Source organism: Pipra filicauda, unplaced genomic scaffold (genome assembly GCF_003945595.2).
Source record: "Pipra filicauda isolate LSUMZ 115617 unplaced genomic scaffold, ASM394559v2 scaffold73_size2923735_pilon, whole genome shotgun sequence".
NCBI classification, from domain to species: Eukaryota; Metazoa; Chordata; class Aves; order Passeriformes; family Pipridae; genus Pipra; species Pipra filicauda.
Window position 1 is genome coordinate 570,210 of NW_024104909.1, and position 19,164 is coordinate 589,373.

General features: G+C 43.1%; 1 protein-coding gene across 5 annotated transcripts in view; it reads left to right on the forward strand.

Moving 5' to 3' along the window:
• Positions 1 to 19,164, forward strand: part of LOC114003655 (CREB binding protein) — a 95,057-nt gene that overhangs the window by 12,615 nt on the left and 63,278 nt on the right. For 4 of the 5 annotated variants that reach the window (XM_039389552.1, XM_027750864.2, XM_039389550.1 and 1 more), the window contains exon 2: positions 1,804 to 2,516. In XM_039389552.1, the coding sequence (XP_039245486.1) occupies positions 1,804 to 2,516 (713 nt within the window). The remainder of the gene's footprint in view (positions 1 to 1,803; positions 2,517 to 19,164) is intronic. The other variant, XM_039389551.1, reaches the window with a different exon arrangement.

A 19,164-nucleotide genomic window follows, 5' to 3' on the forward strand; every position in this document is an offset into this window, starting at 1 on the left:
AGGGAGCAGGGGGTCTGTTCTGAGCCGAGGGTTTGTCTTGTCACAGCCAACTTGGTGCAGCCCTGGAGGGATTACTGACTTCAGTAGGTGCTGATGGCAAGGTGGGGCCCCTGAAGGACGTGCTGCTGTGAGCCTTCAGAACAGGCAGAGTTTAACATTTTTGACTGTGTTTACTGTGACTGTTGATGTAACTCACTGGTCATTGTAAATCTGAACATTTTTACTCATTTTCCTTCAATTAGGTGTAATTGGAAATTCACATGCTGATGAAATGTGTGGGATTTAAGTGTACTGAGATTTGTTGTTTTGCATCCCTGCTTTGTGATACAGGTTATGTGTTGTCTGGGGTTTGTTGTTTCTTTTCCACATACCATCTTACATCATTTTTGCAGCCTGGGTCTTCTTGTGGTTGAAGAGTGAATTAAACTTTAAAACAATGAAGCTTTTGGGATGCTCTTCTTTAGTAAAGATCTTTTCTTTACTCTAACCTGGAAAAAATGTGGTTTGTCTGTTGCTCACTGTGAGGGACAGGAGTTTGTCAGGGCTGGTTTGGGGGGCAAAATAGAAGTTTCACATATTTATGTTACAGTGGGGAAGTGGTTGGTTTAGATCACATCCCTGGACTGGAAAAATCTTCTGAGATGAGCTGCATGTCTGAATAGCTGCTCTGGTGAACTGTGACTGGTCTGTGTAGATGTTTATTAGTATTGCTTGTGCTTGTCTTTATGTCTTCAAATATATAACTTTTTTATTTTTATATGGAAGTACCTATATACAGTGAAGTAACTTTCTATTTTTTAGTTACGTGCCAAAATAACTTTGTTGCACAGATGCTGCTTATGATGTGCAAAAAAATATTTTAGTGAACCTGAGTTGCTCCTTAAAGGAGTAAAAAAAAAAAAGCCCCAGCACTTTTTTATTAGTCTGGGTGTTCCAGCCAGGCAGAGCTGTTCCTTCAAGTGGCTCAATGAAGATTTGATTGATTTATTTTGCTCATCTGGAGAGTGTGTGGATTACCTCTGTCAATACTGGGCATGATAAATGCGGGCTGGGCACTTACAAAGCAATTTGAATTATTTGAGCTGTTCAGGAATCAAGCAGTGGCTTGATTCAAGAGGCATTACAAGGAGGAAATGCTGAGTGCATTTTGGGATCTTCTGAAGTAGTGGGTCACGGTAGGAATCAATGAGCAGCAAGTGATCTGAGGCGTGTTCCTATGTGAGGCTGGGATCAAAGTGCTGAAGGAGTGGTGGTTGTGTTTTGGTGAAGCTTTGAAGCAGAGCTGGAAGATGTTCTTTGGCCATGTGCACACGTGAACGGCAGGGTTGGGGGAGGATTGCTGGGTGAAATTCAGTGCCTTGGGATTACAGAGGAGGTCGGAAGAGGTGACGTAATGGCTCTTTTGGGAAAGTAAATCAATAGGAAAAAACCTCTTATTGTTTCCACTGTCATCTTTTAGCCAAAACAAGGGGAATTAGGAGTTAAGATTAGATCATTGTATTCTTGCCACCTCAGTCTTCTTAAGCTTTGTTTTGTCAAGTCTTGCCAAAAAACCTGCTTGTTGGCCAGTGCTCTTTCTTCCCTGTATGGTTGTTGTGTGCACAGTGTGTACCAACAGCTGCTCTGAAAGGCTCTGGGCTTCGTGTCCCAGGGCCCCTCACTCGCTTCCTGGCAACTTGAGTCGCGGGTGAAGATGTACCTGAATGCCTGTCATTGTTAGCACTGGTACGAAGTAGTGAAGATAAGTATTTTAGCTACTTGTCTGTCATGTTTTCTCACTCATGTTTCTGTTTTAACTTGTAGATTTTGGATCTTTGTTTGACTTGGAAAATGATCTTCCTGATGAGCTGATCCCCAATGGCGAGTTGGGCCTTTTAAACAGCAGTGGGAACCTCGTTCCAGATGCGGCTTCCAAACACAAACAACTTTCTGAACTCCTGAGGGGAAGCAGCGGCTCCTCCTTAACCCCAGGAATTGGCAATGTGAACTCCAGCAGCCCCGTGCAGCAGGGAGTTGGTGGGCAAGTCCAGGGGCAGCCGAACAGCGCGAGCATCGGGAACTTGGGTGCGATGGGTAAGAGCCCTCTGAACCCGGGGGACTCGGCTGCTCCGGGCCTGGCCAAGCAGGCAGCCAGCACCTCTGGACCCACCACACCTGCCTCCCAAACCCTGAACTCTCAAGCACAAAAACAAGTGGGGATGGTGACGAGCAGCCCTGCAACATCACAGACTGGACCTGGGATATGTATGAATACTAATTTCAGTCAGACACACCAGAGCCTTCTCAACAGTAATTCTGGTCACACTTTAATGAATCAGCCTCAGCAAGGACAAGGGCAGGTAATGAATGGATCTCTTGGGGCAGCTGGAAGAGGAAGGGGAGCAGGAATGCAATATTCTGCCCCTGCCATGCAGGGGAATGCAGGCAGTGTGCTGGCAGAGACTTTAACCCAAGTATCTCCACAGATGGCTGGGCACACCGGGCTGAACGCAGCACAGACAGGAGCAATGACTAAAGTATGTACATGCCATTTAATATATTCTATTTACTGCACTTGTTTTTTCTCCATACAGGTGTTTAGGAAACGTAGTAGACCCTTTTCTGGAACAGAACTAAAGGATGTGCTTTTCTGAGCCTGTAGCTATCCGTTTCAGTCACCAGCGATATGGTGAAAGCAAGATAATTGAAGCAGTACTACTCATGTAATCAGAAATGAAAGCACTCGTTGAAAAAGGCATCCTTGAAGTTAAAAGTTGGAGAGTATCTTAGCAGGGTGAATTAGAAAAGAGTAGTGTAATCCTGCAGAAAGGGAGCAGCAGATGATTTCTGGTGTGCAGAATCTCAATTTAGCTGCCAGACAACAGCATCTTCTAAAGCAGTGTGAGCATTGTGAGAAACACTTGTAGCTTGAAGGGAGAGGTGTAGCAATTGCTCCTCTTGTCAAGGACCACTGTCAGCAGCTGTGCAGCAAATGTTTTATAAATATGGAGGAACTGATCTGGAAACATCAGATTTCAGGATTGGCAAGCTAATGCAAACTTGGGAAGGGCAGAAGTCTAAACAGTGTTTTGACTGCTGTTCCTCCTGCCTTGTGTCTTATCTCATGTCTGGGTTGCTTTGGTACAGTTCCTTCTTGAAATGTTGATGGCAAACCCACCACATTCTGATATGTAGAAAAAGATAAAAAAATTATCTCTGATCTTTTATCTTTTCCTACATCATTAGCTGTTATTACTGGAAATTATTAACGTTAGTGTTAATTCATTGATGTGTTAGGAAATATGGAAAAAATTGTGTTGCTTGACATGGAAGTGTGTGTCCTGAAGAGGTGTTGACATCACCGTAGAGTTCTGTACAGTTAATCTTTTTTTTTTTTTAATGAAAAACATAAAAAGCATTCTCTCTGCAGTGAAGGAGCCCCCTTTGCTTAAGGAAGAGATGCTTGTGGTCTCTGTGAAGGTCAGAGCTTCTGAAAGTGGATGTAGCTGTCTCCAGCCTCCAAAACAGCTAATTTTGCTGTGTGGAGCAGATTGGTCTGCACAGAAAGAGAGCCAGCTTATCTTTCATTTGTTTTTCTTTGAAATTTGTGGGAAGAGTGACAAATGCTGATTGTGTGGCTTATTTCTGTAAACTTACAGAAATCTAAGTTCTTGGGAGTAGACTTTTCCTAGCCACTGCACAGCTTTGTGGTGAAACTACTGATTTTCTGTGTGAAGGAACTCAAGTAGAATTACCCCAAAGCAAAAGGACTTGCTTAAGGTCTTCATGTGACAGAGTCTGTCTGAGCCTGGTGGGAAAGGTTCTGTGAAGTCCTGATGTATTTTAAACAAACCCACTCTGGTAGGGAATGGGCCAACACTCAGACAAATTCCATATTTGAAGGAATTCAGGCTCAGCCTGATTCCAGCTGCAGATGGATTCACCAGCTCAGGAGGTTAACCAAGACTTTCTCAGTTAACACATGTTCAAGAAGCAAAGTAAAGTTAGTTTGAACAAGGAATACATTGGAAAAGAATAGTGAAATGGTGATAAAATGATGGTGCTGTGAAGCTGCACTTAAGAGAAAACAATTTTAAAAACTTGGCCAACTTACAAAAATAGGAAGATTGGTGTTTTTTAGGGCTCCATCTCTTGCTGAACAAGATGAAGCTTAAAAACATTGTGTTTCCTTAGTAAGAGAGCAGGTGAGCTCAGTCTTCTTACACAAAGATTTAGGGGTTCCATTTTGGAACAAACACTTGTTCCCTGAATTTTCTTCTGCCAAGCAGCAGCTTTCTCTATTTTTGCCATTTTCCTTAGTAGACATTGGAGGATTGGTACCCTTTTCCAGTTTCTTCCCATCCCCCAGTTTCTTGTCCTAATAGGATTATCAACCATGATTGTGTGTTTAGCTTTTTCTTACTGATGCTCCAGTTGTGAGGAAAGCTTTTAAGAAAAGCACTTCAGTGAGTTTGTCTGTTCTTCTGAAACTGAAATTTCTGCTGGAGGAGAACGTGGGTTGGTTTGTTTTTTCACCTCCTGTTCCCTGGTGTTTACCACTTAATGTGTACAGCTTAAAAGATTTGAAAGGCTGTAATAAAAGTGGTGAGAGAGCTGATCTGCCTCACAGTGAACGTGCCCAACTTGACTCAAGGGCTTAAAATGTAGCTGCCATCATGCTTGAAAAACTGTATCAAAGCTGGAAGGAAACTCTCCAGGTTGTGACTGTAGCAATATCCTAAGGGAAGGAAAGAGGTGTGAAATACAAATGCAGAAAAACAAAATCTTAAAGCACTTTTAAACCCAAAATTTTCTCATTACATTTAGAATAAGTGATGTGCATCACTGACTAACCTCACCCAAGTATCAAGTACAGCTCAGTGGCCCATTTTTCTCAGTTCAGTGTGTTTATATGCAATGTGTGGGACTCACTGACCCTTCATAGTTTGGGACCAGTTTTGTGGACAAGACCTTGTCCTGTGGTGGTTCATTCTAATTCTTTTTAGTAAAAGACTAATCAAGCAAAGTCCATTGGTTTTTCTGGTTTTCTTCCTTGTGATATGTTTTTGTAAGCATTCTTTCTAGTAAGAGAAAAAGAAGAAAAATATCCAGAACCTGAGCACCTGCTCTCAGAAGTAACTGGGATTCGTTTCATCTGGGTCATCATGAGCCTATATTGTTAATTTTGGGCTGGACTTGCCATTTTAAGGCAGAACTGAGCATGGTAACTGAAATTCATGTTCATGTGCTTGCATGAGCCCAAGGTGGGGATAAACTTTGCCCCTAACCTAAAAAAGGGAGTGGAAAATAACCAATTCCCAATGTCACAGGGCCAGGAGGTGCTGCCATCATGACAAATGTTTTGGAGAGGTTAAAGTAAAATACTTGCTCAATCTGTAGAAGTGTGAGCAAAGGATTTAGTAAACTTTATATGATCCTCCCAGAGACTGGTGACTTTATGCTACTGAGATCACCTGGAAACCTCTGAGGAACCTTCTCTTTGGTGCTACTGTGAATATTTCTGCTCCCTTCACTGCCAGACTTCTTTCCTGTAACAATTTTTCTTGCAACTGTGGAGTTGTGGCCCTGTTTTCTTGGATGACACTACAAGGATAGTTTTTGTTTGACTGGGTTGAAGTTCTTGAAGAAATCAGCTTTAAAGAGCAGAAGGATTCTTCCTTCAGTGATTATCACTTGATGGGGGCAGAGGAACAGATCATCTTGTCACAGTCATTTCCAGTAGTAATGAATTGTCCTTTTGTGTTGGAGCATGCTTTTGTTAAGTCCATTAAGTCCAGAAAATGTGTTCAAACCATCTAGAGAATCTTGTCAGGATTGTTTTAAGATTGTTGGCTGTCGAACGTGACAAGCAGCAGCAAAGCTGAGCAGATGGTCATTGCTTCCATAGGAATGAGCACTTCATTGGAAATGCTTGTGCCTAATACTCTCCTGTTGCTGTGGGAGCTCTTCTTTTCCAAGGGAGGGATTTGAAGCCTTCCTATTGTTCATTGTGACTGGCAAGAGCTTGAAGTTGTGTTTCTGTAGCTGAGTTGTTGGATAGTCTCTTGCTGAGGTGCATTCCCCTTGTCCTAGTACTGCTATCAAAGCCTGTGGAAAGCCAGAAGAAAACATTGGAAAGTTCCCCTTTATTTTGTCTGGTTCTCAGACTTCCTTTGTGCACTCTGTTAAGAGTTCTGGACAGTGATTCACCTAATTGGTACTTCTGCTCTTTCCCTTCAGAAGTAGTGAAGTCCCATTCAGATGAGAGGGCTCTCTCTCCATGTGTTTCCAAGCTATAATGCCTCCTTATACAGTTCTGTAAAAGGAATCACCTTTTCTGCAGTAACCTCAGAGCTGTAGCAGTCCAATAAGGATATGCTGGTACCCAGCAGCAGGAACTTAGGGAAAAATCCTGCAGCTGTGTGTGGCTGATCTGCAGAAGCCATGGCTGTTGAACTGCAACGAAACCATTGCTTGCTGGGGGCTTGTTTTAAAGTGTTTTTCTTTATAGAACTAATGAACCTACCTCAAGTTCACTTTTCTTTCTGAAAGGTGCAGTTTAATCAAATGTTATTGAGTTCTGTATGCCCCAGAAAAAGATTAAATCGTTTGGTCAGATCTCAGTCTGAATCTATGAACAGAGCAGGAGAGAGTGGTTGTTTATTTTCATACCAGGTTATGAGGGTTACAGCATGATCACTTGGTTGTTTGGGGGGTTTTTTGGGGATGCCCTTTGAAGATTGTACATTTTGAGTAACCTTATTGAAAACTCTAAAGGAAAATATTTTTGTTGATATAAACTAGAACCTGCCTGGCAGGGAGAGACTGATAGAAAAGCTTATCTGGCTGTCAGATCCTCCAGTGTAGTATTTCAGGAGATGATCTGGGAGCAATGAGTTTAGACACAGAGTTCAAGTGCTCTTTGCAAGTGGTGAGTTCTGTTACCTGTGTATCTATTTAAGCCCCACTGGAAGTTGGTACCAGTAGTAGGATTGACATCCCAGATCTGAACAGGTTCAAAACAGTCACTAACGTGGGAAAACCAGAACTGTTCTGCTGGATTTTTGCCTATGAGTTCAGAAGAGTTTTTTCTCTAAACTATATTGGCCTAATTTGTTTGAACAGTGCATGTTTTCAACTCAGTTTTAGTCAGAGTAGCCACATGACAGTGGCACGTTGCAGGAGGAGAAGGTTCAGATTAGAGAGGAGGGGGAACTCTTACCAGAAGTGAACTTCAGAAAGCAGTAAGACCATTTTTTAGTTCTACCAAGAGAATAACCAGTTGTCTCGTGTTCTTTTTTTACTATTGAGCTATAAAAGGAGTGCATTCTGTTATTGTTGTTTTGAGGCTTAGTGTCTGTATGATACACCTGCTTTGGACAAGCACATTCAGTTGTTCACTGAGTGATGTTTTGGTGTTGGGTATTAATCTTGAATCAATTTAATAAGATAATTAACTGTGTTAAAGAGGAAGAGCTCTGGTGCAAGACTTACATGGTGTATGTAGTTATGTTACTTGTCTCGGTGCTGTGAGGAATCTGTGGTGAGGAAAATGTGTGATGAGAAATAACGAAGCAAACTATTTATTTAAACAGATCCCCCGGTACAGATGGGGGGATCAGGTCTGAGTACCAGATTTAGACACGCTTGCTGGTTGTGAATTAAGTCAGCTGAAGATGTTCTCATTCCTCTGCAGCTCTGTGTGTTTTAGCAAACTGCTGGTGCAGTTTGTTTCTCTGGTGACTCTCAATCTGTCTGAATCTGCCTGAATTATTTTAACATGACTTGCAGTTAATTTGCTTCTCGTCCACGGAGTGGTCCGTGCCCGGCTGCCAAGCTGCCTGTCTCCTAGCAGACCATGCCTCTGGCAAACACGAGCAGGCAGTCCAAGGCAGATTCCAAACAGTGCTGCTTCCCACTTCCAGGGGACTCTTGATAACGTTTCAGACTTGACCGTGGTCGCTCAGTTCTGTGTTGAATAACAAGCACCCGAACAGGGTTTTTTGCTGAGGAGAGACATATGTGCTTTCACAATAATACAAACAGAAGAAGGATATGAATACAGAGAAACACACAACAGCAAAACTCACTGACTCGTAGTAAAATGAAAGTCTCCGAGGCAGTTTTGTTTTGAAACATGACCGAGCAAAGTGCTGCTCCACAGATGAGTTTGCTGATACGCCGAGGAGATTTGGTGACTTAAAAAGCTCGCTTACCACAACTATTACTGCTGGCACCTGAAATGGAGTTGTTGTTTCCTATCTGTAGTACACGAGTTAAACCTGGTTTGCAGTTGTGCAATGTCACTGCAGATCTTTGCAGCGATAGTCCCTTGGCTCGGGCAGGTACCAAGGTTCACTTTGGCTCCGGGGCTGCAAGAAACACAACACTCAGACTGAGTGGGGACAAACCACAGCCTGCTTTGCCCTCCTGCTTCAAACCCAGGCAGTTAAAAAGCCTCTCTGTGAACTGGCTTATCATCCAGCTGACAAAAATGACATATTACAGGATCTTTTCAGAGTAGAATTGTGCCATTATCTTTGGCTGGGGTAACACGGCACAGACATTAAGGATTTTGTCATTAACCATAAATTGTATTGTTACAGTCTTGTAATTCTTCAGTTTTTGTTGCTGGAATGGGGTTTATTCCTAAGAATTGTATCTGAAAGAAGGTTTTGGAAGTGAAACTAAGAGATCTACCAGTTCTTTCGGAAGCCACAGGTTAAAAGCGAGGTCTAGAGTGTTGTTCCAGGTTTATCAAAATAACAGAAACTTCCAAGTTCTCTCTGACTGAAATGACATCTTTGTAATTTTTAGCCTGCTTTCATGTACCTTCCTGCTGCTGTTCATAGTTTGGTGGTTTTAATACACAGGTAAAAAATGACTCAGATGTTGAGAGGGAGGAAAACCTGCCAACTGAAACGCCGGTGTGTAGAAGTTATGAAATGCCTGGTTACTTCAGTCAGAAGGAAATGTCTTTGTCATAGTAATTTTCTTAACAGACTCTAATCATGCATGTAGATATGATTTCACAGGAGCCTTTCTGATGACAGGACCTTTTAGCAGGTCTCAGAACTTGCCCTTACTTAAAAGGTAAATTTAATATTTGTGCTTATAGTGAGCTGTGATTTTATTGGGGATCCTGTAGTTGGAAGGACATACAGAAATGTATCAAAGCAGGTGATATTAAGGTCTGAAAATTAAATGCTGGTGGTCTGTTTGCTTAGAAAAAAGGCAACGCAGGAAACTTGAAAAATTACGTAGAGCTTGATAAACTGTGTCAGCCTTCCTGAGAAGTGGATCAGGAGTGGAAGCAGTGAAAGGAGGCCATTCCACAAGTGAAAAACACTTTGTTGAAGGAAACGGGACACTTCAACCATCAGGCAGAAAATAACATTATGTTGGAAAGTTGCACTTTGGAATTTTGAAATTCCCTCACTTCCATAGGGGGCTAAAATTTCAATCCAAGAGGTTACAGAGAGCACGCCCAGATCTACTTTGTAGTGGGCAGGTTCTTCATCTTGATTGATTTTTAAACTAGAAAAGGTGTTTTAATACATACTTTCCCCCACATCTCAAAAAATAATCCTGAATTCTTATTGCCACAGCTGCTAGTTTACTCTGCAGGGCTGAGTATAAGGAATGGCAAAATATAATGGCATTTTTCTTTCTTCTTGCGAATGTTTGGAGGAAATACCTGTTGGTTTTTTTTTTGGAGGCTGAAGTCTGGTTGTGTGTGACATCAGTAGACAGTTTGCTGTAGCTGTGCTCATTTCTCCTCCTCATCCTCCTTCTTCTGCTACTACAGTGAAGAGTATTTTTATTTACCCCAGAAATTACTGTGGCTGTGAAGGGAAGTGGCACACTAAGCTTATTGCTTGTGTTTTAGCTGTTTAAATGTCACCCATGCAGTGGCTTTAATTCTAAGGCCAGAAATACTTTGCAGAACTGAGATTTAAATGAATGAGAACTTGAGATGATTGTTGAACTGCTGGTGCTACAAAAACTGTGTAAGTAACACCTGAAAATGTCTGTGCTTACGAATTCTGAAGATGCCCAAGCCCCAGAGTGACGCTTTTGTTCTTTGGTATCTGTATGTCCAAATCTGCTTTAGGTTTGGGAAACAAACATTTTTAGAATGAATCATAATGAAAATACAGCACCTTAAATATAGGGACATCTTTGCCAAAAAAAACTATGAAATATATTTCTAAAAGATAGTAGTAAATAGATTATTTAGCAGTCTGAGATGCTGCTGGGTTTGGTGGTGGAGGGGTTTTGAGTTCTCAAAGTGCCAGCAGCATTTTGCTGTCCTGGCTGCATGGCTGCTCTTTGAAGGGGATTTTCGGAAACAAACACAAAACAAGGGCCCTTTGAAACTTTTGGCAAACTGACTTAATTAAATAACTGCCTTTAGGGTGGGAGGATCTTCCTATGCTGGAAATGGACAAGTGTTGGAACACCATGGGTCAAAAATGGGATTTCACTCTGGAATGAGCTGTCGTTGCTTCCCTAGTCTGATATGGGGCATCTTGGGTTAAAAAATACATTTCTGGATCATCCTGTGTGCAATTGCTGTCAGTGAGGAGTGTGTGCACAGGCCTGGTTTGTTTGCACTGCTCTATTTTAATCATGTGTTTAAAGACAACCATCAGGTCTTGCCTTGCTTAAAAACCTGTTAGGAATTGCCTCTTGATTGTTTCATGGGGATTGTTAAATCTTCAAGGAGAGCACCTTTTATAGAAGGACTGGAAATGTCACAGTAGCTCTTGAAGCAGTGTGGTGTTTCAAAACAAACATATTTTGCTCTTAAAGATACTTAAAAATTATTTTAACGGCATAAATTATTTATAGTTACGTTTCTCCATAGTTACTGGTAATGTCAGGCTGTGATATTTGTGCTAAGTGGTTGTTTTGAGTAAGCACTATTGATTTTTGTTTCTTTTAATGCATTTAATGTAACCTGTAGTGTGAGTTTGTTTCTTGTCTTATTTGATTTTCCTCCTGGATTGAATAGTTACTTCTTTTAGAGGCACAGTCTCTCCCTTCAGAGTGCCTGCTTTCCCTTTAGGATTCACGTCTCTCAAGGAGAGTATACATTGTAAAGCAATGACACAGAATAGCTCTTTTCATTATATTTTTGAGATACTTTTCCAGTTGCTCTCACTCCGCAGAGCTATGATTGCCTTTCCCCTCCCTGTGGAATATCACATCACAGGGACTGCTGGATAATGTATCCTTGGCCAGCTTCTGGGAGATAAATGAGGAAAGAATCTCTTAAATAGTGCTGCTGCTTTTTCTTACCAAAACAGCTTATTCCTTATAATACTAAATTTTTGGAGCATGACGTGCTCTCCTTTCACTTGGCTGTCTCCAGCCAGCTATAGGCACTTCTGAATTGCTGAGGTGCTGCCAGACACAGCTGTCAATGCTTTTGGGGCCTTTTGGGTACTTTTTGAAATGCTCATATCCAATATCAGGAAATAAAGGAAGGAGCATGGACACGGTTTGAATTTCCTGTTGATTTAGAAGCCTGCATTTATAGAATTCCAGACTGGTTTGGGTTGGAAGGGACCTTAAAGTCCATCTCATTCCACCCCCTGCCACAGGCAGGGACACCTTCCAGTAGCCCAGGTTGCTCCAAGCCCCGTCCAACCTGGCCTTGGACACTTCCAGGGATGGGGCAGCCACAGCTTCTCTGGGCAACCTGTGCCAGGGCCTGACCACCCTCACAGGGAAGAATTCCTTCCCAATATTCCATCTCTAACCCTGCCCTGTGTCAGTGGGAAGCCATTGCCCCTTGTCTAATTCCTAAACTTGTTTTTGATGATGATGAGGTATAGGAACTGGGGGAGGACAGGGATACTCAATTAAGAACCTGTTTTATAAAATTCTGCTTTTGTGTGACTGTAACATGGTTTAGTCCACACTGAGGCATTTTCTAGAAGTAACTCATAAAAGATTTTGACCTGTGAATATACAATCAAATGTCTGTCGAGGTGTATCTTCACTGAATTTCAGGCTTTCAGAATCCTCTTAAGTGTTGTTGAATTACTCTTTGTGTCCAAACCAGATTTTCTTGATGAAACAAACCTTCAAAACATCTTTAGTTGATTTTGTGGTTCTGGTTAAGTTTCTATTCCTAAGAATAGTTCTTGTTTATCTGAAGAAAGCCACTTGTTCTGCTTGGCACTCATAAAGCTCTTGAAGCAATTGGAATACATTGATCAATTGTGGCTAATTATCCATTAGAGCTTTGAAGTTGTTATTTGCAGAGGTGACGCTCGTTACAGAGTAAATCTTCTGAGCTTTGTTCTTTATTCATAAGTACGACAGTGCTGCTGAGTGCTGGAGTTGTAGAATATTCCATTGTGTTTGTACTCAGGCTTGTGTGGAATTTTGGAGATGTTTTCTTTCTCCAGTCATCTATACAGTGCAAGCACATGATTATTTCATTTTCTTTTCCTGGAAAAGGTTGGTTTCTAGTTAAATGTATTAAGAGTTTGTTCTCGATGTATTTCAGTGTTTAAATATAAAAAATCCAGTCATTTGTAAAGAGCGTTTTCCCACGAAATTTTGTCTTCTGTATTTCAGTAATTATGGGGAAACATTGGTTCATTTATTTAATGGTCTTGAAATACTTAAATTTGTCTTTGACCTCTGTGAAATGCTTGGAAGAGAATTTCAAATCTTATTACAACTGGTCATAAAACACCTGTCTTCCTCGTAATGGGATTTTTAAAATTTTATTTTTCGTTTTACCTAATCTTTTATAATAAAGGACGATGTAAATTAGTTATTCCTGGGCATTTGAGTATTCTTCTGAGTTAGCTTACTCCTGAAGAACAGGACAATAATTGCTTCATGGATTTGTTGGGGCTTTGGTTATAGAAATTAGATTAAAGAGGAGGGAGAGTGGAGACTTGGAGCGCAGGCTCGGCTTCCTCTGAACGCTGGGAGCCAGATCATAATTTAATTCTCAGAACTGATTCTTGAAATGTTACTTTTTAAAAGACATTCTTGTTCCTGACTTTAAAAGTGAGTATTTTTAACTGAGTATTTTGTCAAACTGCCAAACCTGCAGGTTGGTTTAGGTGAGCTCTCACCTCAGCTCAGATACCAGCATTGCCCCCATTCTTGCACTGAACCTGAACTCACTTTTTTTTTCTTTTTTTTTTTTGGTACCACCACTGGCTTTCTGCCATAAAATGATTAATCTTTTCCTTGCCTCTCCATCTGTCCCTCTGGCATATACATTCCAAGTGCCGTGGTGACTTTCTCTTGGAACACGTTACTATAGGATGAAATAGTAATTAGTAGAGACTTACTTTTTTTTGTCAGTAAACAGATGCAAGATGATGCCAGCGTAGTAAAGCAAGCCTGGCTGCCCCCTTCCCAAACGAGCCTGAATTCCTAATGGACCCATCTCTTATGCTTCTCCAAGAGCTGTGGTTGGGGAGGTGGACCTTGCTTCCTGCTGGAGAGCTGTGCTTCGTTCCAGAGGGAGAGAAGGGTCCAAAGAGTGAAGTCCTCGCCTGGAAAGCTGCTCTTTGGTCCCGAGCGGGCGGGCAGAGTGCCAGGGGGAGTGGTGGCAGCAGCACAAGGCACGGAGCAGGGGGTAACTCCAGGGGGTTGGTGCCAGATTGTAGTAGCTCTGGAACTCGTGTTAAACTCACCTGGGACCCGGCAGTGAAGTGGTGCAGATGGCACAGGTCCCTGTCTCATTGAGTTACCACTCTGGAAAGCAGAAATAAGCCTTTCTGTCCTCTTTCACTGTCACTAACAGCCTGAAGAGCAGCTGAATTATCTGTCAGTCTGAATTTCTAAGGTCCTCTTTCATTCACAGTGCTTTGTGTACTTCAGTTGTAACTTCTGAGCACCTCAGACACCAGACTGCCTGATTTCCTTGTCTTGAGAGAGAGAGAGGAAAGCGCCAAAGAAGGAAGTTAAAATTCTTTAAGCCAAGCAAGGTGACGTGCTGCTTGTTAGCAAAAGCATTTCAATGGATGGAAAGAGAGAAAGAGGGAACAAAATGCTGAGCTCTTTAACCAAGTTACATGTTGAAAGCCCTGGTTTGAGGTAGGTGTGGTAATTCGATGACAAATGACTTGAAGGGTTAATCTAATAATGGATATTAAGTGGCTGGTTTTGTTGAGTCCCATTAAGAGGGAAGTAAAGGGTACATGGCATGTCCAGAAGTTCTGAATCATCCCTGTCCTGTAGCTTGGATCTGTGGGTCATAGTGGGAAGTGCAGAATTCCCATTTCATGCCAGCTTGCTCTATTTTATAGAAGAAAAAGAGAGAGAGTAGAAAAATGTCCCTGACATCTTGGTGGCATAACTGGGGATTTTGGATGATGCTGAGTAGCCGGGGGGTTACTCTGGATTGGAGTGTTTGTGCACATCTGCTCTGTCAGCCTAAAGGTGTTGATTCTGTGTAACCCTGAAGTTCCAGCTGAGGCGTTTAGGAAACAGCAGCAGAGTTTATAGCAGCTCTTGACAGGTGGAAGCAGTTAGTGTGTCCTCAGCACTTATATGTTATATCACCCAGGCTTGTTTCATTTGTTCAACACTGGAAGGGTTGGAGGAAGCAGGGAGAACATCCTTCCTTGCAAATCCAGGGATTTAGAAGAAAGCAGTGATTAGTGGAAGATGTGTTTTACTAGAGCAATTTACACCGTTGAACAGCCAAGCTCTCACAGCCAAGCTCTCACGTATGTGACTCTTCAACACTGCTATTAGTTTGTGAAGATCTGGCCTCTTATCAAAAGAGATCAGATCTAAAATGCCTCTGCTCTCTCTCTTTTCTTTAATTATGACATGCATGTTCTGTTCTCTGAAATAATTTAAATTATTAATCCGGGGCTTACAGTTAAATTGATTTTTAGCTTTTATACCATAGACTAAGCTGAGAATAATACAGGGGTAGTGGTGACTCAGTAAAAGGCTGACTTTTTGAGTTCCTCCTTGTCAGATTCAGAGGTGTAGGAACAGTTTGATGGGGGAAAAGAGGTTCTGACCTTCTTATTTTTCTATTGCCAAAACAGGGCAGAGAGTAGCATAATCAGTAGATTGTCTGTGTGTCCTCACTGCTACTACTGAAGCTGCAGTTCTTCACAGCACCCCTCCTCAGGGGTCTTCTGAACTGTTTCCTATCGAGCTTTCAGCTCCCTCCTGTGTCCTCAGATAATCCCTGAGGTGCTGACAGGACAGAACTGGCAATGATGGTGGCTCCTGCAGAGCCCTGGGTGCTGGGTCTGCTGCTCAGTGCAGTGGGTGATGGCAGAGGTCTGTGTTTTTCTTCCTGGAGATGTTAATCTGAGTTTCTGTCCTGGTTTAGGAATGGTATTCCCCAGTTTAGTGCTGGTCCTCCCTGCCCTGGCCATGCCCCCTCCCAGCTACTGCAAAAATTAACCCTGTCCTGGCTGGAATCAGGACATTATCCACCCCTTGTTCTGTACCATCTCTATCATGCCCAGATCCTACACCTTCCAACTATATATAATATATGTTAATATATATCTGTATATACACAAGCACAGGTATCATTTCCACAGTCAGTGGCCATCCCTCCAGGAGGTCTGTTGAGTTCATTTAGTCCAGGACTGTGGGTTCCATCTGTCCTAAATGTCTCTCAGGGCAGGAGGAGTGATGTGCAAGAGGAGCTCAGGGCTGGTGTATCTGGAGCAGTCCATCCTCATTGTCCATGGCAGTTCTGGCACACAGTGGCAGTGTCATTCAGCAACCAATATCATACAGTGCAACATTACAGACTGTTCTCACCCAAAATCCCCTCGAGGAAAAAAACGTGTTTCTCTGTCCCCCTGCATCACCCACCAAGTGCACCCAGGTCCTTGAGCCAAACTAATCCCACAGGTTGGTTTGCCTGTGCTTGAGGCAGGACTGATCCAAACTGTCTTTCCTAACACATTCCTCCTGTGCACCAGAGGGGGGTTATTCCCTTCTATAGTACCTGGAGGTTCAGATTGGGCAGGGCCAGCTCGGGTGGTGGAGCCTCTAGTTCTGACTAACAAGGTGGCCTTTGCTAGATGTAGATCCTGGTGTTTGAAGGTCCCACCACCCATTACTTTCAGTGTGGTTTTTAACAGTCCATTGCACCATTCACCTTTCCCAGAGGCTGGTGCAGGACAGGGAATGTGATCCCCCCACTCCATCCCCTGCTCCCTGGCCTGGGGCTCTGGGAGTCGGTGGTGCTGTGACTTTGGTCAGGCCATGATAGTCCCCTGGCAGTCTCCACTCTGCACTGGGCTCACACACTGGCCATGTGGGACTATTAAAGAGGGAGTGAGCCTTGCTGAGCACTCCCTGGCTTCCACTTCATGAATCATCTCCTGGCTGGGGGTCACGGAGTCCTGGCTGCTGTGGTTGCTGCTGACACTGCACTGTTATGGCAGTGATCAGTACTTGTTGTCCATCATCCCTCAGCAGTCCCACAGCAGAGGGGTCCCCTGAGAGGCCAGGCAAGGTATTCAGCTGTCTAATTCCCTCTGTCTCCACAGCAGCTATCCCAAAAGCCCAGCAATGCCCTTTTGTGTCCTTGAAATACTCTCTTGAGGTGAGCTGTGCCAAGGATGCCCAGGGCCTCTAGGCCAGTCACAGTGGGGTGGGTCTGCCATTCGTTCCCAGTCAGGCTCCTTTCAGCTTCCAGTACAGTCAGCTCGTGGGATCCCTCTGTCACCCTAGAAATAGAGATGGCTTCTGCCCCTACGTATCTCGATGGCATCAGGGCACACTGTGTGCTGGTATCAGCTAAAGCCTTGTGCTCTTGTGGGTCTGATGTGCCATGGGATCCACACAGTCCGATAGCTCCGATTGTCCCTTTCCCCTCCCCAGCTGGAGGCAGGACCCCTCTAGTTCTGGTCACAGAACTCGTTGCTCACATATAAATATGAACCAGAGGTCCCTTCAAGAGGCTCGGAAGTACCATCATCCCTCCTGTTCTGTCCTAGGACCTGCCCACTGGGAACTGGAGCAGCATTTATCCTTGAACAGTTTCCTGGGGGGGGGTTGTTCTTCTTCTCAGCTCACATATCTGTGCTGCATCCCACTTCCTCATGTCCTTTCCATGGTCATGCAGGTAACACCACACGTTACCTCGTGGTGTGTGTCCTCTCTCTGGAGCAGGGGGGCACTTGCTCCCAGTAGCAGAGGCTCTGGTCCATACTGGCAGGATGTGGGACATTTCCTCTCTAGTTTGCTCGAGACTTTCAAATCTGTCCACAGCCTTGGAAGTCTTTCCACAGCTGAGGTGCAGGTTAGCAGGGAGGGAAAAAGGTGATCATATTGCCAGAGTCGAGTGCTCACTTGGAAGCACTGCCTGGAATCAGGACAGTGTCATAATCTACCTGTCCATCTCTCTGCTCAGCAATCTTGGGAGCTTAATTATCTGTGAGACCATTAACAAAAATGGGTCAAACTGACCAGAGACTTCCAAAGTGATTAGAGAAAAATTGATCTGAGGAAGGGAGGGGAGATGGGGCACTGATTGTCACAGCACTGTTGTTTAAGCACAGTTTCCTGAGGATGCCTGACAACAGAACTGGTTTGTGATCCTGCAGTCAGTGTCAGCCTGAAGAGGTGACTGAATTGCTGCTGGATTGGGTGAATGGGTGGAATTCTGTGCTGCAGTTCCATTGTGTCTGTGATCCCATGGCATTGGAAGAGCAGCCACCTGAGGCTTCACTCAGCCTTGCTCACTGGCACGGCCCTGTGGGGCACAGGGGGATGCAATAGTTTGGTTCAGGTTTTGGCTTCTGTTCTGCACCTCAGCTTTCCTGGCCTTTGCTACTTGTCCCTGGATTTGATTAATGGACTTTGGTCAAGGTCTCAGAATATTTTTGCTTCCCAAGTTAACTTTTTCGTCTCACCTTTCTGTGTTGTCGTTAGACAAGCAGAAGGGAACTTGTAATCTTTCTAATAGGAGGTTCCATTTTATAAAGAATTAAGCAAACCTTATTTAAATAAAACATTAATATAGCCTTAACAATTTCAGTGGTATTTGGTCACTTCCATTTTTTTCTAATTTTTTCTTTGAAGCTACAGAGCTTCAGCTCTTACCTGTTTATATGTCTTTGCTAAATAAGAAATATTTGTGAGATCACCTTTTTATTCCCGAAATCAGTACTTTGGGATCACTTCAATCCTTGCCTTAATAAGATAAGCAAATTAATAAGCTTAAATAGTAAGCTAAATAAATTAGGCTATTAGATTGCAATTAGCCTGTCTTTAGCCATGCCTTTTAGTCCTTTGAATAGTTCTTGAGGCATCTCTGGGTCCTGTAATTTTTACCTCTCACTCTTGAAGTACTCCTAGAGCGTGTTGGTCGGTTTTGCAGCAGCATTCACGTCACTCCAAACACATGATGATGTTGCTTTCCCCTTACCCAGTCGAGTTTTCATCCCTCCTGTTGGCATATTGAGAGCTCAGATTTGTTCTTCAAGCATTTTGCCGATTCATGGCTCTCCAAGTCCAGCCAAGCTTGTCTAGCTTCCTTCCTTTCTTTCCAGGCTTGTTTTCTACTCAGCAGATACTGAAATGAATATTAACGATAACTATTTTTAGTTTACAGGATTGGATCATAATCAGATTACTTCAGCCAGGCTTATTTTCCACTGAGCCCGTGCTGCTTTGAGTGCTTTGATTCTCCTATCAACCTTTCAGTATCTTTTCTGCTGTGAGGCTAGTCCAAATCCAATGGTAGTATTTTGATTTTAAATACTTGACCAGAATAACCTTCTTCCATTTTTGTACAGAGTCAGTGCTTCAAAACTTAATGAAAATCAACGTTTAGTTTGGAGAGTTTTTGTTTTGTTTTTATTTTTTGGACGAATCTGGCCGGACCAGCTAATTAAAGAAATAATAATAATTTGTAGCATTACCTTTATGTAGGCAGTGGTGGTGCAAGATACAAACCCAGGATTGGTTTGCTTGGTGTGTGTGCAGGAGTGTGGCAGAGGTGAGTGCTGCTCCTTAGCACATGCCTGCAAATGCAGGTGCTTTCTCTCTCCCAAGAAAGCTGAAAGTGAATTCAGTCTGTCCTGTCAGACTTTTTGTTAAATTTGGAAATGTTGGAGTGAAAGGTGGGTTGGGGTGACAGAGGAGAGCAGAATTTCCCAAAGGAAAAAGGGTAGCAAGGAGCAGAACTGTGTGCAGTTGTGTGGTTTA